Source organism: Ceratotherium simum, chromosome 11, assembly GCF_057802395.1.
Source record: "Ceratotherium simum simum isolate JZ-2026a chromosome 11, ASM5780239v1, whole genome shotgun sequence".
In the NCBI taxonomy this organism is placed as follows: Eukaryota; Metazoa; Chordata; class Mammalia; order Perissodactyla; family Rhinocerotidae; genus Ceratotherium; species Ceratotherium simum.
The window spans coordinates 23,293,890-23,317,623 of NC_141910.1; the positions used below are offsets into that span (position 1 = coordinate 23,293,890).

Sequence of the window (23,734 nt, forward strand, 5' to 3'; positions counted from 1 at the left end):
TCCGGCAGCGGGAGAAGAGTTTGAGTGACTTTTGGCCCCTCGCGGCCCCTGTAGCGTCCCTAGTTACCGCGCCCCTCGCAACCGCCCTCCCCAAGCAAGGAGCCGCCGGGTCGCCTGAGGCCACGCCAGCTTCCCCGCCCCGGGCCAGCGCGGGCGCTCAGGCCTCGGCGGTGAGGTGATGGCCGCCTCCCATTCAGGGGCGAAGCCGGTGGCCTGCAGTCTCCAAACCCTGGGAAATCTCAACACCGGAGCGCGGGTCGCCCAGTATGAACGCGAAGACCCCTTAGAGGCCCTGGCGGCGGCGGCGGCGGCCTTGGAGGAGGAGGACGAGGAAGAGGAAGAAGACGAGGAGGCGGTGCGGCCGGCGCGGGCGCCGGTAATGCAGGGGCGGGATGTGGGCCAGGGCTGGGGGCCGGCTGAGGGCTGGTCCGCGTCCGCGCTGGGCTGAAGGACGGGCTGGGACACGCGGCGCCCTGTCCAGATCCTCCCTAGCTGGCAATCCTTGCCCACCACCTTCTCTCTGCCCCCACGGAAAATACTCAAAACCGAGGCTTTGAAAAGTCTTTTAATTTTCACCAAAGAGATTGTTGAGAGAGCATTTACTTTATTTCTAGAGAGTGCAAAATACAGAACTTTACTCCTTATGCTCTAGCATCTCTTGGGAGTAGATATTTCCTTTTTAACTTAAGGAAAACTGATCTACCCCATAGTGGATAACTCATAAAAAATCAGGTGAATCAGCTGTGCTGTCAGCTGTGTTTTGTTGTCACCTAAAATCTTGGTTATTAGTGCATCTTAACACAATACATGAGAGGCAGTGTTTAAAACCATCAGGAGTTCAGTGGGTAAATCAGACACAGATGTAGTTAAGCATCCAGAGAAGCAAATTACTGAGTTTCCGATGTTTCCTAACCAGCTCTTCAGGGTCGAGTGAGAGCCTTTTCACTAATCAATTTTCAGTGTCAAATGTGTTGTGAACACCTGTCTGCTAGGTAGAGGGCCGAGTCTGCCATCTGCTCTATTCACTTAAAAGATGGGAACCTTGAATTTTAACTAGCAATCTGCAGATATAAACCTCCTTACCCCCAGATAAAGATTCTTAATACTGTTTGTCCAAAGCTTCTCATACAAAAAAGAACATTATGGTCTAGGGCTAATAGAAATGACTGGATATTTTGGAATTCTAATCTCTTTACACTAAAACTGTTAATGAGAAAATCTGTAGCAACACCTTTTAATGTCAATATTTCAGCAACAGACATAAACTACTTGAGGTTATTTAGAGTAAGGCAGGTTGAGACCCTGAACCTGAACCAGGCTCAGAGTCCTAGGACCTTTTTCATTCATGATAAAGTTTCCATTCAACACAAGTTTCAGTAGCCAACAAAGGAAGCAAAGTCATGGAGGAAAAAGATTTGAATGGAGGAAAAGAATTTGGAGTCCTGGATTAGGATCCATTCTCTGCCATTTGCCAGATGATATTAAGATGTAACTTCCTGGGCCGGCCCCGTGGCTTAGTGGTTAAGTGAGCGCGCTCCACTGCTGGCGACCCGGGTTCGGATCCCGGGCTCGCACCGACGAGCTGCTTCTCTGGCCATGCTGAGGCCACGTCCCACATGCAGCAACTAGAAGGATGTGCAGCTGTGACACACAACTATCTACTGGGGCTTTGGGGGGAAAAATAAATAAATAAAATCTTAAAAAAAAAAAAAAAAAAGTGGTTGCACCATTAAAAAAAAAAAAAAAAGATGTAACTTCCTTCCATCTCAGTTTCCCTAGGCGTAAGAGAACTATAATAATTGTCTCTCTTTCTTGTCTCACTGGGATGTTATGAGAACCAAATGAGAGAATGTGTGTCATATGTAAAGATCAGTTTGTATAAATTAGTAATAATAATAACTGCCAGTGGGCCTGTCATTTGAACAACTTGCCCAAAGATTACATTCTCCTTTGGCTTACTGTGGTAGAGGAGTCAGTCATTTCTCTAGTTCCACGTATAGAGTGCCCTGCTAAACTGCAAATTTGTATTGGAAACTTATTACCTTAGGAGAGACTAGTTTATATAATGAGCTAATTTCAAAGGGACAGGATCTTACCCCACCCCCCCCAAAAACGAAGCTAAGTCTTGTGAGTTTGTCAGTGTTCTGAGACCACCACACTTGAAGGATCCAAAAGCAAACCTGGATAAGCTGCCACAGTAGGCCTGATAGCCAGAGGACGCTGGGGCTGGGGGAAGATGCACTGAAAGACAGGAAAGAGAGTGCAGGAGCCAAGCTTTGCCTTCTTCACAGTTTGCCTTGGGTCTCCACCTTGATTTTTAAAGGTTAATTTGTCTCAACTTTGTCATCTATAAAATGTAGTAAACTCAGATGCTGTACCCACTACACAAGACTGATTAGAGAACCAACTGTCCCAGGCCCCTTTCAGTCCTTTGGTTTCCCAAAGACAACTCCCTCCCCACTCCACACACACACACACACCGTTGCAGGACTCTCTGCCCATATTGGGCCCTGAGGCATGTTCCTTGAATCTAGCCTCAGTTGGACATATCAAGGACATATCATAGGCCTTGTTGTGTGACTGATGATGACTTGGGCAAAGCAACATTCTATAATTCGCTGTTAAAATTTCACTGACTCTCCCAACAGGGAGGCCTTCTCTTTTTCAACAAATTTTCAGCATTTAGTAAGTGCTAGTCACTGACTATTCAGTGGTGAATGAAGCAGACATAGTTCACATCATCACAGAGCTTCCAGTCTGCTGGGGAACTTAGACAATAAAAAATCAACAGTCAAATGATTATAAGATGGGAAATGTCGGGAAAGAAATGAACAGGCTACTATGATTAAAAAAGGAAGTTGGAGGGAACTTACTTAAATGAGTTAACATTTAAGTCCATGCCTGATAGATGGGAAAGAGCAGCCATTTGAAGAGTGGGGGGTGGGGGAGGCATTCCGGGCAGAGGGAACAGCGTATGCAGAAGCCCTAAGATAGGGAGAGAAAGAGCTTTGTGTGATTAAGTATCTGAAAGAAAGCCAGCAGGGCTGGAAAAGAGAGAAGGAAAGAGGGGAGGAGATGAGGTTGGAAAGGTAAGCAGGACCTGATCATTTAGGGCTTTATAGACCAAGGTAAAGGGTTAAGTGTTTATTGTAGGTGCAGTGGGAGGTCCTCAAAGGCTTTTAAGAGATATGACATGTTCCTATTTACATTTTTTTTTTTTTTATTTATTTTTTCCCCCAAAGCCCCAGTAGATAGTTGTGTGTCATAGCTGCACATCCTTCTAGTTGCTGTATGTGGGACGCGGCCTCAGCATGGCCGGAGAAGCAGCGTGCCGGTGGGAGCCCGGGATCCGAACTCGGGTCGCCAGCAGCGGAGCGCGCTCACTTAACCACCAAGCCACGGGGCTGGCCCCCTATTTACATTTTTAAAAGATGACTGATGGCTTTGTGGAGAATGATTGGAGGGTCTGACAAAGCAGAAGTAAGGAGATTGGTTAGGAGGCCGTTGCAGTAATTCAGGTGCCAGAGGCAGTGGCTTGGACCTAGAGTCCAGGGCAGATGGCAAGAAGTGGACAGATTTCTCTAGAATGAATAGGACTTACTGTTAGATTGGATGTGAAAGCCAAGGAAGAGGAAGAAATCAAGAATGCTCGTTCCCAGGTTTCTGGTTAGACCAGCTGCATGGAAGGTAATGCCATTTACTGAATTGTTGATGACTTGAGGAGGAATAGGTTTAGAGGCTGGCTGGGAATCAAGGTTTCAGTTTTGAACATGATAAATTTGAGATGCCTGAGAAATGACCAAGTAGAAAGGTGTAGGAAGCAGTTGGGCCTATGAAACTAGTCCTGTGAGGTCTGGGCTGGAGATTTCTATCTGGGAGTTTTCAGCATTTTTAAAACAATGGGAATGGATCAAGTCACCTAGGGAGAGAGTGCAGAGAAAGAAGAGAAGGGGCCTAGTGTAAAACTCTTACAAACTTCAACATTTAACAGAGAAAAAGGGGGCAAAAGAGATTAAGGAGCAGCTACAGTGGTAGAAGGAATATCACAAGAGTGTGGAAGTCCCCATTCATTCGTTTTAACTTTTAACGATGAGAGAAAGTGTCAAATGCTGCTAAGAGAAGGGACATTTCATCCCTGAAACAGGAGGGAAAGAGAAAAGGGGCACAAAAGTGGTCAGTTTTGTAGGTAAGAAGATGAAGGAATTTCCTTCTGATGGTTTCTGTTTTCTTAAAGAAATAAAAGAGTTATGATGGGCAATTGAGGGGTGGGGGCGGGATCAGGTAGAAGAGCAAGGAAAAGGTAGGCAGTGTTGCTGGGGGAGTACGAGAGCCACCTTCCAGGAGGAGGTGCCGGGCAGACCAAGTTTCCCATAGAAGTTACTCAATTTTTAATTTAGTATTCATATTCACAAGACATTCCTTTTTTTTTAAGTTACATTTTAATTATGGAAATAATACACGAACATATTCTCCTTTTAAAATATCAAATGTTAGAAATAAGGCTTAGGCCCTTTTAATACCTCTCCCCCCAAAAAGAAAATGTGAGACTCCCCTCCCTCCCCATTGGTACCCACTGTTTTGAGTTGACATATATTCTGGGCTTTTTCCTATCTCCTATGTACATAGTATTTTAATATATGATGCATCTTATATATACATATTGTTCTGCAACTTGCTTTTTTCCTCTTATTTATTGGGGGTTTACCCACGTTAGTACATGTAGATCTGCCTCATTTCTTACAAATCCTTCCAACACAAAAAAAATTTTAATAAAAATTTTAGAATTGCAGATGATACTAGATAGACTATAACACAAATACTTATGGGTGCTGATTACTAATGAAGAACATGTGCTAGAAGGAGTCATCATCTAAATGGGTCAAGCCAATCTAGGGAAGATTATCCTCTAATCTAGTGGCTGCATGTACAACATTCCACAAAAAGCTGAACAATTAAAGGGAAAGGGTGCTATTTTAGGCTCTTGGAAAATAATATCCTTGGCCTAGGTTATTTGATCTACTAAATATTTTCTTCTATGTAGAGACAATTAAAGATGAAATTAGAGTTGAAAGTCGCTTATTAACCATTCATCTGTTTTAGGTAAGACACTGTGAGATCAATTTATCTGAAAAGTTCCAGCTAGTGTTAACAATATTAAGCTGAAATGGAATGGATACTGTGAAAAGTCAGTGCATAAGTATAATTTATCAGACCTGCCACATCTCTTCAGAAGCTACTCATCTTTCTATATTTTTTTCAAACAGTTTTTTTAGGTCCAAATAAATTTTATCCTTTTTGTGAAAATGATTGTTAATAAGGCCTTCCTTTAAGGGATGTTTTAAAAGAATGAATTGAGAGAAAATGGATGTGTTTGCCTAAAAATACTTCTTTGGAATATCCTCCCTGTTTTAATTAGTTTTTGGAAAAAAAGCCCTTTCCTAATACTCAGTAGAATATAGCTCTTCAGAGCAGCCAGTTTTTTTTTTTTTTTTTGGATGATTCAGTCCTTTGTGAAGGAATACCTGTCCTCTTCCTTTGGTGGAAACTTCATATTTTTTTAGCTGTACATTCATTCATCCAACAAGTATTTATTGAGTATCTGCCATTGGCCAGGTACTTTTCTAGGCACTGGGGACACAACCATGAACAAAGCAGACAAATCCTTGCCTTTGTGACGCTTACTTTTTCGTGGGGGCAGGCCTACAATATACAGATAAATTAGTAAAGATATGTAGAATGTCAGTTGTTGCTGAGTACTTATGAGAAGAATAAAGCAGAAGAGGGAGGCTGACAATCAGTGAGGAGAGGGGTGGTAATTTCAAATCGGGTGGTCAGTGAAGACCTTGTTGAGAAGATGACTTTTGAATACAGACCTGAGGAGTAAGGAAGTGGGCCCTGCAGATATCTGGAGGAAGAGCATCGCAGGAAGAGGGAACAGCAAGTCCAAAGGCCCCGAGGTGATTTTGCCGATTCTGTGAGTTTCGGAAAAACTGCAAACTGGAATCCGCCACTGCTACCAGATGAACTGCTGTGCCTAGGAGAAGAACTGTTGCTGGGGCGATGCAAGCAGACAAGCGGACAGAGAACTAACAGGAAGGAATAAGCCCCTTCTTCCTCCTCCAGCATTGCAGTCTCCCTCTAGCCCCACTTGTGGCGGCATCTAGCGGGGAGCAGCTGGCAAAGAAGAAACGTGGTTTGCAGAGTCGCATGCCCAGTATCACATAACAGGGTATAGAAGGGTGGCATTGGAGCAGCAAGACAATAGTTTAACACCTGACACACCTACTTTATTTATTGGAAAGCTGAGGTTCAAAAGGTCAGTGCCCATGTCTCATGGCTAAGAAGTACGGAACCTAGGCTTGAGTGAGAATTCTGACACCATGTTTGTAATCTTTCTCCCAGGTCATGAGACTGCTCCAAACTGAAAAGTTACTCAACTGCCAACTCTTTCGTCTTTGAAGGGTCACAAGGGGGCTGAAACAAGGTGACCAGTGAGGGGTCAGGAGCCAGGAGTAGACAAGAAACGGAAACCACCTCCTCCTTGCCCTAACCTCCCTTTCCAAGCATGTTTCCCAAAACTGCTTTATGCGTTTTACTCTCCACTTATCCTGCAACTGTGTGCACCTTGCTCTCCACCATACCTCCCACCCCTGCCACTTTTGCTGATGTCATTACCTTTGTCTGGAGTACGTTTTCCCTCTTTCCTCCTACACTGTCTCTGATCCTTCAGATTCTTCCATTCTTTTTTTTTTTTTTTATAATTTTATTTATTTATTTATTTCCCCCAAAGCCCCAGTAGATAGTTGTATGTCATAGACGCACATCCTTCTAGTTGCTGTACGTGGGACGCGGCCTCAGCATGGCCGGAGAAGCGGTGCGTCGGTGCGCGCCTGGGATCCGAACCCGGGCCGCCAGCAGCGGAGCACGCGCACTTAACCGCTATGCCATGTCGCCGGCCCAGATTCTTCCATTCTTTGACTCAGCTCAAATATCACCTCCTCCAGGAAGCCTTCCCTTTTCTTCCAAACTCAAACCAAACAAAAGCTCCCTTTGTTTGAATCCCCTTCTCACTTGGTCTTTGTATCTCTCGTGACCACTTTCTACTTCATATTGGTCCTCCTTTCACTCCTTATGTAAATGTTGGTGTTTGCCAACATGTCCATCCTCAGGTTCTTGTCTTTCATTGCCCACACTCTCCCCAGGCAGCCTTATCTACATCCAAGGCTGCACCTGCCAATTCTGTGTGCCTTGGTGGCTCCTGTATCTCCATCTCCAGCCCAACCTTCTTACCAGGTCTCCAGATGTACTTACCTACCTGTTTCCCGGACATTTGGCTGCCCTCCTATCCCCTCAAACTCGGTGTGTCTAAGAGTTACTTTCCTTTCCCTAAAACACTCTCCTGCCCTGTATTCCCTACATTGGTGAATGGCAGCACCATCATCTACCTAGACAGACAACACTCCAAACAGAAATCTTTTCAATTTCTTGCCCACAATCCAGGCCATTATCGAGTTGAGGATTCAGCCTCCTAAGTCTCCCGAGGCTGCCTCCTTTCTTTTGTCCCTGGTGCTGCTCCCTTAATTCTGCCCTTAATAACTCTAACTCAGACCTTTGCGGTAGCCCGTTAACTGCTGCTAACCTTGCTTTCCTTCACTCCGTCATACTTGCTACCAGAAGACTCCTTCTGAGCATTACTGACCACGTCACTCCTCTGCTCACATCCTTCAAGGCTCCTGTTGCCTGTGACCTGGCCATCCAGGCTCTCAGTTGGGGCTCTTGACTTGCCTTTTTCACCTTGTTGCCCACCCTCCTCTGTGCTCCATATACCCTGTTCCCCAGCCCCACCCAGACTATTTACCTCTCTCTCAGCACACCATGCCTGTTCCTTCCTCTTGTGGCTAAAAAACCCTTCTTGCCCTGGGGAGGAATGGTGTGTCTTTGGAGCCTGTCAGGCTTGGGATTGAATCCCAGTTCTGCTACTTATTAGCTGTGTGACCACAGGCAGGTCAGCTAACTCCTCTGAGCCTGTTTCCTCATCGAGAACAGAGTACCTGCCAGTTGCGTCCTCATGAGGTAACACATGATGAACGTTCTGGCATTGTGCCTTGGATTTCTTTGTTTTTCTCTGCTTTCCTGATCTGGCAAAGTTTGTCCTCATGGACTTTGTCCTCAACTCTATGTCTCTAGTTTGGCTTGCCTCTGCAAACTCTGCCTCTTCTTTTCCCCTGGTCAGAATTAGGCATTCCTTCTGTGAGCTCTCATAGTGTCAGATACTGTGATATACATGGTAACTCATCTGTCTCCCTGCTTAGCTGGGAGCAGCTTGTGGGCAGGAATCAGGAGTTCTTTCTCACTCCAAGTCTGCTGTTGATTATCTATGTAAATGTCTTCTCCTAAACTAGCTGCAAGCTTCTCAAAGGTGGAGTTTTTATCTGATTTGTATCTTTCAGCAGCTAGCTGAATGCTGGGTGTCTCTAAATATTTAATGAATGAGGGAATTAACAAGGTACTCATCCCCACAGCTAAGAAGGTAATGGTGAGGAGCACATGCAGAAAGAGCAGAAGATATCAGAAAATTCTCTTAATGGAGTTGTATAACATACATAAAGCAATTCTCTAAGTCATAGATTTGTTGATAATAAATTTCTGCACATCAGTTCTATTGAAGAAAACTTGTTTTCCTTCATTTGTTTTCTCTAACTTACCCCAAGTGGCACAACACTGGCCTCTTGTACACAGTCTTTAGCCCGTTAAAAAAAAACACCGTATCTATAACTATTATATACAATTGACTCTTCTGAATTTTCCTGTTGGGAGAAGCTGCTTAGATTTATTTTCTAGAGTCTTATCAGATTGGATCTATAATTTTCTGTAGGAAATACGCCTTTTTCATTTTGAGTCTGTTTCAGGCAGTGGCTAAATTTAAAACAATGGTCAGCAGCCTTTTATGCTTAGTATCATAAATAATTTCAACTGTTTCTCAACTGAGAAAATATTAAAATTTTTATATTTATGGAGAAAACTGGGTGTTACCTCTTTAGTTGCTTCAGTTAAAAGAACTATGAAAGGTATGTGAAAGGAGTGAGCGAAAAAGATCAGTCCGACCCTTCCAGGCATGGCCTGTGTATAGAATAACTATACTATGTGTAGTTGCTATACGATACCATACTACTGTTGTTCTCTTGTCACTCCTGAAGTCCCTGTCACCCATGGGGGCTACTGCTCTTGTTGCCCACAGGAGCAGCTATTCTGAAAGTCCATCTCACCCCCTCCTATTCCCTCCCGAGGTCTCCCTCTGACATCCGGAAGGGCTTCTCCCTGGCTCCTTGATGAGCCACGGAGAACTTTGTTCCCCTCATTCCCCTGCTCGCATTCTCCCTTTCCCCTGACTTCTCCAATCTCCTCTCCACTGGCTTACCTTTGGGGCTCACACTGCAGGAGCCCAGCTGGGGGAGGGCATTGGGCTGTGGTTGCTTGGTTTGCAGCAGGAGGAACTGTGTTCTTCATCTCAGTTAAAACGTACAACTCAGAAGGAGGCTCTTTATAAAGGGTGGTTTGGTTCTATCCTATTATAGTGTATGGGTTAGTACATGATCTGGGAATCTAACCATCCTTTATAAAATGGATTAAATAGCATTTATTTTCTGGCAACGTGGTCTTTCTCTCTCTCTTGTTTTTAATAAAATAGGGGAAAATGTACATAGCCCACAAGTAACATAATCCATTATATGTATGTAGTCCACAGTAGTGTATAATCTAATTAAGTGGAGTCTTTAAGAAGCAGCATTGGGAATCAGTGTCAACTTAACTTGTCCTTCAGTTCCAAACACTGTATAATAGGTTTTTCCCCCTACCAGGCTGATTTTAACACCAACATTTCTGGGGTGGATGAACAAGCACGTATAAGGTGTGAGGACTTTGTGGACTTTTCTGATATTTACCATTCTAATGAAGAGTATTTCAGGAAACTAGAAGAGCTGAAGGCTGCTCACATGGAAACTATGGCAAAGTTAGAGAAAATGTACCAGAATAAATTAAATTTAAAGGAATTTCAGCCAATGACCATCAGAGAAGAAGTTTCTAGTGTCTCTTCCAGGTAAGTTTGTGTGTCATGTTATTGGTGGACTGTAAAATAAAATGTACTAAAAGTGCAGAACAAAATTATTTCAGAATATTTTCTCTCAAATATCCCTCTGGACTTTTAATGATTTACGGAGGTGGGATTTTATTCAAAATATTTAATGGCTTATTAACCTACTGGTGACTTCTTGCTTTGAGGATCATTTGGTGGCCATTTGGTCTTTTCTCTGTGACCCACCACTCGTAGAACTGTAGACATATATCAAAATATTTAGTCTGGGCCATTTTTAAATGATGAATATTAAATATTAATTTTAAAAGCCCTTTATAATATGTGGATTAACATAAGCTCATTAAAGATATAGTACAAAGAGTTGAGGACTAAGATATAAATCTGATTCAAGTTTTCAAAATAGTCTGTAATTTCAAGACCCATTTCTGCTATAAACTTGCTTATTTTGAAACTTGAGGGAAGTCCCTTAACTCATCCAGTTGGTCAGCGCTGATTGCACATCTCCTGTGTGCCAAACTTTGCCTGGGCACTGAGGAGTCAGAATCAGGATGCCCTCAAGGAGCTCAAAGACTAGCTGAGAACCAAAAATTGCAATACAGCATGATGTAACAGAGTGTTATGGAGACAGAGGAAGAAGCAGTTGATCATGTCAAGGTGTCAGTGAAGGGACGCAGGCAGGAGTTTTCTACTGAAGTGTCATATCTGAGTTCAGTCTTAAAGGAGCTGTAGCTGCAGCAGAGGCAGGAAGCAAGGAGGGGACTTCTAGGCAGCAGAAACCATATGTGCAAAGGCATGGTGCATGAGAAATCATGGTGTGTGTGAGGAACGTCACGTGATTGGATATGACTTAAGAGTGGTGACTTGGGGGTAGGGAGAGGCGAGAGGTGAGACTGGAAAGGTAGCCAGGGGCTAGTCTTGAAGGGCTTTATAATCTAGACTTGACTGTGTAACAATGACAATCATGGAAAAGTTTCAAGAAGGGCAGTGACATGATCAGAGGTATGTTTTAAGATGGTGACTTTGGAAAACGTGTGGAGAATTCAATAGAGGTGAGACACAAAGAGCCTCTGCTGTCTCAGGTTCTTCCCCTGTAAAGTGAGGGAGTCGAATTAGATAATTTATCTCCCAGCTCTATTCTAAATAAAAGTGATAATATTTACTAGCCCTATCCAGCTCCAACCTTCTAACTGGTTATACTTTGATCTTAGAAAATGTATAATTCTTAATTTTTATATTTGGTCAAATACTACTGAAAATATAATCTAATTATTCCTCTCGCTTAGGTCTGTATCAGAAAAGAACTCCTATCACCCTGTCTCGTTAATGACATCGCTTTCAGAGCCTGATTTAGGTCAGTCTTCCTCCTTGACTATGTCTTCCTCTGAAGATGAGTTGCCCAACTTAGAAAAAGAGTATCCTAAGAAAAACAGAATGATGACCTATGCTAAGGAGCTCATCAACAACATGTGGACAAACTTTTCTGTTGAAGATTATATTCAGTGTAAAGATGCTGACTTCTCAGCAGTTGTAAAAGCAAAGAAGAAACCAAAAGAATGGGTGCCAAAGATTACAGTACCTGAGCCTTTTCAAATGATGATTAGAGAACAGAAGAAAAAAGAAGAAAACATGAAATCTAAATCAGATATTGAAATGGTACACAAACTGCTCAAAAAACAAGAAGAAGATTCAGAGTGTAAGAAAAAATTCCGAGCCAATCCGGTTCCTGCATTCGTCTTTTTCCCCCTCTACCGTGATATAGTCAAGCAAAATGAAGAACGGAGGAGGTCTATGAAGGAGAAGAATAAAGAAGCTCTTTTGGCCTCACAAAAGCCATTTAAGTTTATTGCAAGAGAGGAACAGAAGCAAGCAATTCGGGAAAAGCAGCTGAGAGACTTTTTTAAGTCTAAAAAGAAAACAAATCGATTTAAAGCCAGACCAATACCTCGATCTACTTATGGTTCAACTACCAATGACAAGTTAAAAGAGGAAGAGCTCTACAGAAACATTAGGACGCAGCTGAGAGCCCAAGAGCTTTTACAGAATTCATCCCCTCTGCCTTGTAGGCCAGCTCGTAGAAGTTTTGCTACAAGAAAGCCCAAGGGTCCTGAACAGGCTGAAAAGTTGAAGTGTAAACATAAGGTTAGGTGCCAGACTACTGATTTTGGAAACATTCCTGAGAAACACCTCTCAGAACAGAAGCGTCCAAAACCTCTCACAGTCTGTAAACCATCTGATCTTCATGCAGCCTCACATGCATCCACTAAAAGAGAGAAAATTTTGGCAGACATTGAAGCAGATGAAGAAAATTTAAAAGAAACACGTTGGCCTTATCTGTCTCCAAGGCGCAAGTTACCAGTAAGAAGTGCAAGTGCAAAGCCTGTGCCTTGTAACTGCAGCCCTCCAGTGCCCACAGTGTCTTCCAGAGGAAGAGAGCAAGCCACAAGGTAAATAACCAGGATACAGTGCTGACTGACTCATGGTTGCTAAAATCATGTATGCAGCTCTATTGATTTTATGTTGGTGAATTTGAAAATGTGAAGAAATTATTATATCTGATAATATATTTTACTATGTAATATAGACCATTTTTCCAGAGTATTTTTCTAAGAAATGAATGCATTTTCCATTTTATGAATCTTTGGGGATAGAAAAGGTTACAGTCAGCCTATTGATTTCCAATTTCACAAGTCAGACCCTTTTCAAAAGGTTGCCTTTTTCCGACTTCTGAATTATCCTGTGTTAAATCTTTGCTAAACAACATTCTCATTGGCTTAAAGTGAATTAAGCCTTAGTTTGTTGCCCTCAGGAGATCACTTGAGGAAAAGAAAATGTTGGAAGAAGAGAGAAATCGGATCCTAACTAAGCAGAAGCAAAGAATGAAAGAATTGCAGAAACTCTTGACGACTCGGGCTAAGGCTTATGACTCACATCAAAGTTTAGTTCAAATGTCTAAATCCAGAGTAAAATCTCTCAGGTATCATGAAAGAATCCTGAACCTCCAGATCACTGGTTTTCAAACTTTCTTTGTTTAATCAGTGGATACCAGAATATGAACAGAGTAAGAATAGTATTAGTATTTTAGTTTCTGGATTCAAGTACTATCAGTTACTTATACTCAGCATACACACACGAGCACACTCACTCACCTCATGGTGAGAACCAATTTATATACTCACCTCGTGGTGAGGACCATGAAGCCTTGTTGATGAACAGAAATGTTTTATATTGTGGCCATAGTTAATAGTTGTAATCTTATATCAGCATCAAATCTTTTTCTTTATTTTTGATTGCAGAGTACAATATTGAGAAAAATCTTGATTCACACAAAGTTCTTTTTTAATGGCTTGCTATGTAATCTCAGAATATTCTTCAGTAAACACATATGTCAAAGAGCTTTGTTCTAAGGTCTGCACGAAATCTGATACCACAAATTAACATAATGATGTTAATTAATATCAATTATGTGATATGTCAGTTAACACGTGTGTTAATGGTTAGTGCTATGTGTTGCATTTTGTTACAGTTTTAATATAAATACATAAAAATATTTGCAGAACCCCTTCACAGAACACTGGAATTCTGCAATATAAAGTTTGAAAACCAGTGTTCCAGAGGAACATTTTTATGTGCAACATAAAAGTGTTCATGTTTAAATAGGAAAATATCTTCCCCAAAGCTGGGTAATATGATTTATTAATTTGTAATCTGATTTATAAGTACTGAAGAAATCTAGATTTGCTTTTAATTACAAGTATTCCTTTTTAAATGTATTTTATGTAAAAATTATATTCCTTTATAATATATATTCCTTTATAATGTATATCAATGTAATTCATTGATACAAGGAGCTTAATTTGATGAACTTGAGCAAAAAATTCCTTAGGAATATACTATTCACCCTTAGAAAGTAAACTGGATTTTTCATAATACCAACTTGTGTATAATTAAGCATAATTATCATTTTATAGTATAATTATTTTCTCTAATCCATGAAGTTTTATTATCTTGGTAAAGTTAGTATATTTTACATAGAGAAAATAGCATTGTTTAATTCATTATAGGATCTTGTCCAAATAGTAAGTACACTTACTGTGAATTTATGTATTTTGGTTCCTGTTGCTCCGTATGTTATATTCCCATATGTCCTATGTCTCCCCTGACCTGCTCCCGTTTAATTAACTTTGCCCCCAACCTATAGGAGATCTCATTTATGGGGGAAAAGAAGAGCAAGGTCTTGTTTTTAGAAGGAATTCCTTAAAGAGAAGATATCTAATTTGGATGAAATTTTCTTGGTTTTATACACTTATAAATGAGATAAGAGGGCATTCATTTATCTCTTCAGGCCAATTTGAAGCTCCTTAATACATTAAGTCTTGAAGATTTCAGAAACCTCAAAGTACCCAGACTGTTGCCAGGATGTAAAATGTGTGCTCTCAGAACCTAGGATTTTTATTCTGCATTCCATAAAAATTTACCAGTCTAGAAAAGGAATTTTGGGAAATTGTAAACTGTGCTCATAATTTAATTTCTGATTTGTCATCTAAGCTAAATGTTACATGTGCACATTCTTATTTCTTTTTAAAATTCCATTCCTTTTATTTGATTTTAGAAAGAGTGAAAAGGAAAGGATGAGAGAATACCGACGAGAAGTAGAAGAAAGAGAAGAAAAATTAAAAAACAGGCCACTACTCTTTGAAAGAGTTGCTCAGGTTGTGTTTGTTGGAATTTAAGAGCTATTGTTAGTTTTTTTTTTTAAACATCTTCAGCTCCTAATTTACAGTCCATTTTTCTTATATGTCATATAATTTATTGAGACATAGTATCCTTTCTGTGACAGCTTCATCAAATCAGTCAAGTAAGTAATTTTGCTTAAAATCTGAGCATTGAATCTTGTTCATGAGGCACATATGCTTGATAAAGAACATGCTGCTAATCCAATCATTTCAAAATAATAGTTTCACAACCTGTTTTTAATGGCTATCTTTTTTTCAGTACCACCTTGGCCAAATACTAAGATGAGTCTTCATGATATGTTTTAGCAGTCTTTGAAGAATTAAAAACTGAAACAAAATGGCTAATTGAATCAGATTTATTTCTGCCAGGTGTTTTTTTTTTTCCAATTTTATTGGGATATAATTGACATACAGCAATGTGTAAGTTTAAGGTGTATAGCATAATGACTTGACATACGTATATTGAGAAATGATGACCACATAAGTTTAGTTAACATCCATCACCTCATATAGTTACCAAAAAAATTTTTCTTTCTCTTGTGATGAGAACTTTTAGGATTTACTCTCTTAGCAACTTTCAGATATACCATACAGCCGTGTTAACTATAGTCATCATGTTGTACACTACATCCCCAGTACTTATTTATCTTATGGCTGGAAGTTTGTACATTTTGACTACCTTTATCCAATTCCCCCTGGTAACCACAAATCTTATCTCTTTTTCTATGTGTTTGTTTTTTTTGTTTAGATTCCACATATAAGTGAGATCATACAGTATTTGTCTTTCTCTATCTGACTTATTTTACTTAGCATAATGCCCTCAAGGTCCATTCATATTGTTGCAAATGGCAGGATTTCCTTCTTTTTTATGGCTGAATAGTATTCTATTTTGTGTGTTTTTATGTGTGTGTATATACGTTTTCTTTGTCCATTCATCTTTCAGTGGACACTTAGGTTGTTTCCATGTCTTGGCTATTGTAAATAATGCTGCAGTGAACATGGGGGTGTAGGTATTTCTTCAAGATAGTGATTTCATTTCCTTTGGAAATATACCCAGAAGTGGAATCGCTGGATCATATGGTATTTCTATTTTTAATTTTTTGAGGAACCTCTGTACTGTTTTACATAGTGGCTGTGCTAATTTACATTCCCACCAACAGTGCATAAGGATTCCCTTTTCTCTGCAGCCTCACCAGCATTTATCTCTTGTCTTTTTCATAATAGCCATTGTAACAGCTGTGAGGTGATCTCTCATTGTAGTTTTTTATTTGTTTTTTTTTTTTTTTTTGGTGAGGAAGATTAGCCCTGAGCTAACATCTGTTGCCAATCCTCCTCTTTTTCCTGAGGAAGATTGGCCCTGAGCTAACATCTGTGGCCATCTTCCTCTATTTTTTTTTTTTTTTTTTTTTTTTGTGAGGAGGTCAGCCCTGTGCTAACATCTGCCAATCCTCCTCTTTTTTTGCTGAGGAAGACTGGCCCTGGGCTAACATCTGTGCCCATCTTCCTCCACTTTATATGGGACGCCGCCACAGCATGGCTTGCCAAGCAGTACGTCGGTGCGTGCCCGGGATCCGAACCAGCAAACCCCGGGCCGCCACAGCAGAGCGCGCGCACTTAACCACTTGCGCCACCGGGCCGGCCCCAATCTTCCTCTATTTTATGTGGGATGCCTGCCATGGCATGGCTTGATGAGCGATTTGTAGGTCCGAGCCCGGGATCCAAACCTGTGAACCCTGGGCTGCCGAAGCGGAGTGCGTAAACTTAACCACTATGCCACTGGGCTGGCCCCGTCATTGTGGTTTTAGTTTGCATTTCCCTGATAATTAGTGATGTTGAGCACCTTTCATGTACCTGTTGGCCATTTAAATATCTTCTTTGGAAAAATATCTATTCAGATCCCTTTCCCATTTTTTAATTTGATTATTTGTTTTTTTGCTATTGACTTGTGTGAGTTCCTTCTATATTTTGGATATTAACCCCATATCAGATATATGATTTGAAAATATTTCCTCCCATTCTGTAGGTTGTCTTTTCATTTGTTGATTAGTTTTTTTTTAAGTGAGTCTATAATTTTCAGTCTTATCTACAGTTACTCAAAGGACTTCCTTTTTATTGGAAAAATAATTTGGTCTTATGGATAGTGAATCCTAGTTTTACTAAGTTTACACTCAGCTTTATAATTTTTTCCTTGAGAGATGTGTCCATTTCAGATCACCTTCTCCTTTGTACCCATAAGGGAGGGGTTCCTATGGGTGACGTGGCTTAACAATAGACAGAATCAGTGGAGGTTACAGGTGCTGTGTTGTGAATTTCAAGCTGTTACATTTGGAGCTTCCCGCCAGCACATGCCTGGGACAGATGAGTGTCATTGCAGGACTGTCCTTGTCAGTGACTCACTGAGGACCAGGAACATGTGTTATGGGTAAAGCTACATACTACAGTCTCTCAAAGTTATGGGAACCATTTACTTACTGATTTGGATATAATTTTATGTAATGCTTTTTGTTTTAAGGGGTGGGTTTCTATTTTTAACATCTCAGTTTCGATTTTAGGGGAAAAAATCATCATAAGCTGTTCTACATTACTCAGCATAAAGTGATTGACTTTTGGCTCACAGTAGTTATCTCCAGCTCCCAACTGCAGGTTTTTATGTCCACTTGTCTGGTGGATATATCTACCCAGATTGCCCACAGGCATCTTACATTCATCTTGCCCCAAACTAGATCCTGGCCTTGATTTCCTGTTTTGGTTGGGCCACAATTTAGATGACTGGGAACCACTTTTTCTCCCCATTCAGTTGTCACTGAGAGAGGTGACAAATTTTATTCTTAAATAATTTTTGGATCTGCCCTTCTCCATTCCTGATGGTGAAATGCTAGGCGAAACCTCTGTTATTTCATATCTGAGTTATTATAATGATTTGACTAATTTTCCTGCCTTGCCTTTTGAAAAGCCACCCATTATATCTTCATCTTGCCATTCCCATTCCCTTGCCAAAATGTTAACCTTGGGTAGGTAATTAATAACCCCTGATGACAGTGGCAATCATCCATTTTCATTGATTCCATTCGTTCTCATTTTCAATGAATGGTATCAAGGGGTCGTGTCATTGAAATTTCCAAACAATGCTACAAGCTGTCCCTATGTTACAGAGGAAGAAACTAAAGTTCCAAGAAGGTAAGTAACTCATAAGGTTTATTGTTAGTAAATAAAGGAACTAGGCTTGTAATGCGAGTCACTCTGCTTCCAAACACTTAACACAAAGCTGTCCTGCTTTCTCCCAAAAGATACATCCATGAGTCTGAGCATGGTATACAGAATCCTTTAATCTGATCCCTGTTAACCTCTTTAGTTCATCTACCCCTGCATCTCCACACCTGCTACTATGTACACCCTTTACTTTCAGGCCATACCAAACTACTAGTTTCAAACTTGAAATCTTTATTCATGCTGTTTCTGAACACCCTTAGAGCCTCTTCCTATCTTTCCTCCTGCTCTTTCAGGTCTTAGTGTAAAATCACTCCTTGCCTGTTTTCCCAGATTGGGTTGGATGCCCTTTCCTCTGTGTTCTTTTATTACCCTTTGCGCACCTTTGTCTTTGCTCCTACCACGTTGTGTGGAATTAACGATCTCGCTTCTCTTCCAGCTAATTACTTTTAAAGGCGGTGGTCAAATCTTTGTATTCCCAGCACCTAGGACAATGTCTGGCACAGAGGAGATGTTAATAAACATTTGTTGAGCCAAAACTGAACTGTTATGATCAAATTAGTCAGATAACGACCTCTCATTTTCTTTCTGGGGTTAGCCTGGGCTGAGAGGACTACCCTGAAGTATTAGTGATGAGTCTCAGTATTAATAAGCAGTTTTGCCATGCTGTGAATTCTCACTGTTTCTAAGCACCAGAGAAAAAGTGGCAATATAAGTGGTGTGTGAAATTTAACCCATAAAGAAATTTTAAATGTTGAAAACATAGGTTACTTTCATAGCTGATATTTCTTCTACCACTTTTGTTCCTCACATATGCTGTTCCCTTTGCCCATAACACTCTTCTCCTCCTGTATATCGCCTACCTCCCATGAGGGCTTATCACAATGTAAGTATTCAGTAATTAAATAAATGAAAGAATTACTATAAGTTAAACTTGTGATTATAAAACATAAGTATTTTTTCCCTTCAAACTAGGGTATTGATTGTAGACAAACTTTCATCATTACTTGTTATTTTGGTTTTCTGAAGAAACAAAGCTAATTTTTGTTTTTGGCACAGTCTTTGATAGTAAAATAAAATAACCATACAGTTATTTTAACTGTTCCTTTTATCTCATGATCTTTACAATTCTTTGCAATGTTAAATACAAGGGGGAAATGGTTGTTTTAATTAGGAACAATTACACACTATTCACCTTGATATAAAATATTAAAAGGTAATTCTATATACAGAGGGACTGGCAGTGACTCACCATTGCTTTGGTTTTGTTAACATAAATTAGTACATTTTTTTCTTGCAGTCTATTTGCTGTAACTATTGCTGCTAATTAACAGCTGTTATTTAATAAATTCACTCACAACATTATGCATTACCCATTTATAAGTGTTCATTGTGGTCTTGCTGCTCTTGAGTTATCCCCTAGCAGACTAAACTTATGATCCAGTACCCAACAAACCATGTTATCCTGTTTCATGGAAATCACAAGGTTTATTAACTGAGTAGATATTAAATCAAATTTTAAACCAGATTCAGATGAAGGCTTTACAAGCACTAACTTTGATTAGTATCATTTTAATGTTTTACATTTAATTTGCTTGAATCAGAATACACTGTTCTTAATGTATTCAGAGTTAGTTTCTGTATTCTGCTTTACAGTCTTTGGGGCGTAGTTCTCATCTTCTCACTTTGCCATGCCTTTCAGTTCCCCAATGCTTGTTTATTGGTATTTATAGCCTCTGGATGCATTTTTACTTTTCTAAAAATTATTATGTTATTCACAGTGGGTGCATTTTAGCAGCAGTTTAAGGGCTTCTTTTTCAGTTTTCCAGAGTGTCAGGAAATGCACTGGTGATAGTTTTATCCACTGTAATCAGTCTTTGCTATTTTGGTTTCTCCCATGGAACACTAGCCTCCGTGGTCCCTCAATAAGCTGGAGTCCCTGGGTTAGGCAAATATCTGACACCTGCATTGCTGACGTCAGGCTTTAGGCTACCTTCAAACTCCAGGATGACCCCTACCACTTAGCCACTACCGCTTAGAGAAAGCAGCATGGTGGAGTGGAAAAGACCCAGAAAAGAGTCAAGAGACTTGGTTCTACCACTCACTATCCTGTGACCTTAAGCAAACTGCTTAACCTCAGTGGGGGTAGAGGGAGTGTCTTGATTTCCTTGTTAAATTTAGGGGTGAGACTGGGTGCTCTCCCACTCCCTTTCTAGTATGGGATGCCGTCGGCACATTGGAACTGGGCCATTCCTAGTCACCTTGCTTTCGTTGGAGATCCAGATGCCAGTTCTTGGCCCTGTACTAGTTCATATCCACTCATAGAAGCTTAAAGTGTACTAAAGCTGAGGCACTAGTGTGAACCCCAGTCATGTTGTGGCTCCGTAACACCTGTGGTCTCAGGAGCTGTGAAGACTTCCGACTTGCTTCAGATATGAGAGGGTCATCACAACTCCCACAGATCCCAAAGCCAGGAAGTAATATTTTGGAGGTTTGAACCCCGTTGTAAATTCATGTTCTTTTTGCTGTATCCATTGCTTCCTCTACAGAGGAACAACACTGATGATTTTATCATCTTTGATGGATTGGAGATATGGCTTGTAAAGAGTAAAAATTACAGTAGGCACTTAAAATAAAAGAACACTCTGACAACTAGCATGTGAACTTATTTTCTTACAGATTTCTCCAGATATCCTTGAATAGTCATAGAAGTATATAAAACAGGTTCCGTATAAAGAATAATTAGAGATCAAAACTCATGTGGCCACCACCCAGGTTAACCAATAGAGCATTGCCAGCACCCCAGAAATGCTGTATGCCCCTCCCAGATCAAAACCCTCTCCCTCTCCGCTAGAGGTAACCACCATTCTAACTTTTGAGATAAGCATTTCCTTGCTTTTCTTTGCAGTTTTGCCACCTGTGTACCTATCCCTAAACAATGTAGTTTAGTTTTGCCTGTTTGGGGTCTTTATGTTAATTAATCCTACTATATGTACTCTTGTATTTTGCTTCTTTTGCTCATTATTATGTTTGTGAGATCCAGCCATGTTCTTCATTCATTTTCATTGCTTTATTTTACTGTGTTATATAAATAGACCACACTGTATTTATCCATCCTACTGCTGATAAATATCTGGGTTGTTTCCAGTTTTGGGTTGTTACAAACAGTACCATCCTGAACATTTTTGTATATGTCTCCTGGGGCACATATGTAGGAATTCTCTGAGTATGTACCTAGGAGTGCTGGTCAGAGGGTATGAATATTTTCAACCAGCTGTGATTATTGAATTTGATTTTCACTGGAGCTTTTAACCCATACATTTTTAGTGGAAATTTCAAGTCCTTTGTTCTCATCTAAAAAGGTTTGTCTTTCCTATAGAAAAATGCAAGGATGGCAGCAGAAAAGCATTATTCTAACACCCTAAAAGCACTAGGAATATCTGATGAGTTTGTTTCAAAGAAAGGCCAAAGTGGAAAAATATTTGAGTTCCTCAGCAATCAAGAAATGAAAAGTTTCACTGAAGGAAAAGAAAGGTAACATATGTAAGATGTCTGAATGGTTTACCTTTGAAAAAATTCTTACCTGCAGGAAAGCATAAAATTGTGTTCTATAATATTCTAAAAAGGTCTTTTCACCTAATGGAATACATGTGAACTGTTGTAAAGCATATTGATATTTTAACATGTTTGACGCATTCAAAATATTACACGGTAATGAAGTATCTTGTTTTTAAAGCAGAATAATTTAGATTTCTGGCTGACATAAATAATGAAAATAATAACATGCTTTCAAATAAAGTTTAAAGAATCAATCAAGTTTTGAAATCAGTTAGTCCTCAGAGGAATATTTACTTCTCCAATTGGCACTTCTATAGAGTTTTCTTGATAAATTGGACCTCATACGCTTGAGGAAGAGTGACTACATGATGGCATACGTTGCAAAGGGTTTGTTTACCTTTAAACCAAATCATGTTTTCTTTGAAAGATTGATAAATTTCTTCCTCTAGCTTTAATGAAGAAGAAAAATTAGAAGAAAGAGAGAATGAGGAAGAAAATTATTTTATTGATACCAACAGCCAGGATTCTTGCAAGGAAAAAGATGCAGCTGATGAAGAGAGTGGAGAAGAGAAATCTGTTGAAGAATAAAACAGAATCAGCAGGGCCTCCTCTCTGTGCCTGTGGTGTTGTCAGCAGCTGCGCTTGCGGTGTTAAGAACATCGATGAGAACCCCTCCCATACGTGCAGGGCACTTGGGCAAAATCATCTGTAGCCTGAAAGGGCCGAATCCAGCTGATTGGTCATTTGGTCAGTTAGAGTAAGGCTTTGCCCATTCAGTTTTTTAAATTGCTACATCTGGTCTGTTTGCAACTTTGATCTTACTTGTATTTTTAAAAAAGCGTTTTAGAATCACAGCTGTCACAAACTGATTAGTTATAAAAATATACATTACTTCATTATTTTTGGTGGAGAAAATGGCTTAGCATTGAGAGCAGAGAGAAGTATTAGCCTTTGGTGATTTGTTTGAAAAAATTTTTCTGGAACGCAGGAATCAATAAATATTTTAAAATTAGACTATTTGCCCATTCTTTTTCTCCGCAATATATGCTACAAAATGAATCCTCAAATGTGTTTTACTAGGCATTTTAAGTTTCTTATCTGAGCCATTTAAAAAACGTAATAAAACATAGAAAAAAAAAGATACTTGCAAATTTACATTCATTTCTGCACTGAGAGTTTACTATTAAATTATCACACCATCATCACTTTTTCTTTTTATCTCTAGTTTTATTCCAAATTATTTTTGGTATGTAAATTATTATAAAAGTTTTTATACTAGTTTTTTTTAACCCTGTGTGTTATGACTGATGGAAATAATTATAATCTTAATTGGAGGTAAATATCAACCCTGTTTTATATATAATGAAATTGTGCATAACAACTTGTCCAAGGCAAGTCTTCAAAGTAATTCGCATTTAACTCTTTAATACTAGACCCACTTGTGCTCAACTTTTTACATATTATTGCAGACCACTTTGTCTTTCTGTGCATGATAATTTGATTTTATGAATCTATCATTTTTCTCTTTATGCAAATTTTTGTTTTAAAAATTCAAACCAGTCATAAAGATGTGATAGGGTAAGACATTTTCTTTTCTAAAAACAATCAACCTCCTTTAAAGAGGATGAACTTATAAAGGTGTATGTAATAACTGTTTTCCAACTGGCAATTTATACTTTAAGAAATAAAGTGATTTTTCTCAGTCAAAGGCAAATGTTTACTTGTAATTCCTTTCCTACAGTTTATGTTAAACTATTTGTCACTATCATCAGATTGTAAACTCCTTGAGCGTTGACACCATTCTAAAATTCATTTTTTTATTCCTTTAATATTTTGCACAGGATTGTGCATATGGTAGGTACTTAATAAAGGCGTGGATGAGTAACTAGATGAATATGGTTTTTAATTATAATTACTTCAAAATGAGTACACTTGAGATTAAAAACATTTCCCTTCCAATTTTTTGAGAACCTGTGAAACACAGTCCACAAATTGTAATATTTACAACATGACTTGCTTCCAAGGATTTGCTCCCCAATCTGTCCCTTTTCAGTTTCATGGGGAGAGTATGGGACTTGGTTTCAGGACCAATCTTCAGTTTCCTTTTCTTTAAAAATGGGAATAGTACCTATCTTGGGTAGCT

At 39.7% G+C, this 23,734-nt stretch overlaps 1 protein-coding gene across 5 annotated transcripts; it reads left to right on the top strand.

Annotated features, from left to right (window-relative positions):
- Positions 1-178: 178 nt before the first annotated feature.
- Positions 179-23,305, top strand: FAM161A (FAM161 centrosomal protein A). 5 transcript variants are annotated; one of them, XM_087436688.1, is made up of 8 exons: positions 251-376; positions 6,403-6,484; positions 9,858-10,096; positions 11,377-12,537; positions 12,900-13,067; positions 14,703-14,802; positions 21,413-21,567; positions 22,041-23,305. In XM_087436688.1, exons 3-8 carry the CDS (start codon positions 9,993-9,995, stop codon positions 22,177-22,179), a joined length of 1,827 nt encoding a protein of 608 aa, XP_087292814.1. In that variant the 5' UTR covers positions 251-376; positions 6,403-6,484; positions 9,858-9,992; the 3' UTR covers positions 22,180-23,305. The 5 variants fall into 5 exon arrangements, with proteins under 5 accessions (XP_004435702.1, XP_087292813.1, XP_004435703.1 ...); XM_004435645.3 differs by lacking the exon at positions 6,403-6,484 and having other exon boundaries at positions 179-376; XM_087436687.1 differs by lacking the exon at positions 6,403-6,484 and having other exon boundaries at positions 179-376; positions 22,110-23,305.
- The last annotated feature ends 429 nt before the right edge of the window (positions 23,306-23,734 follow it).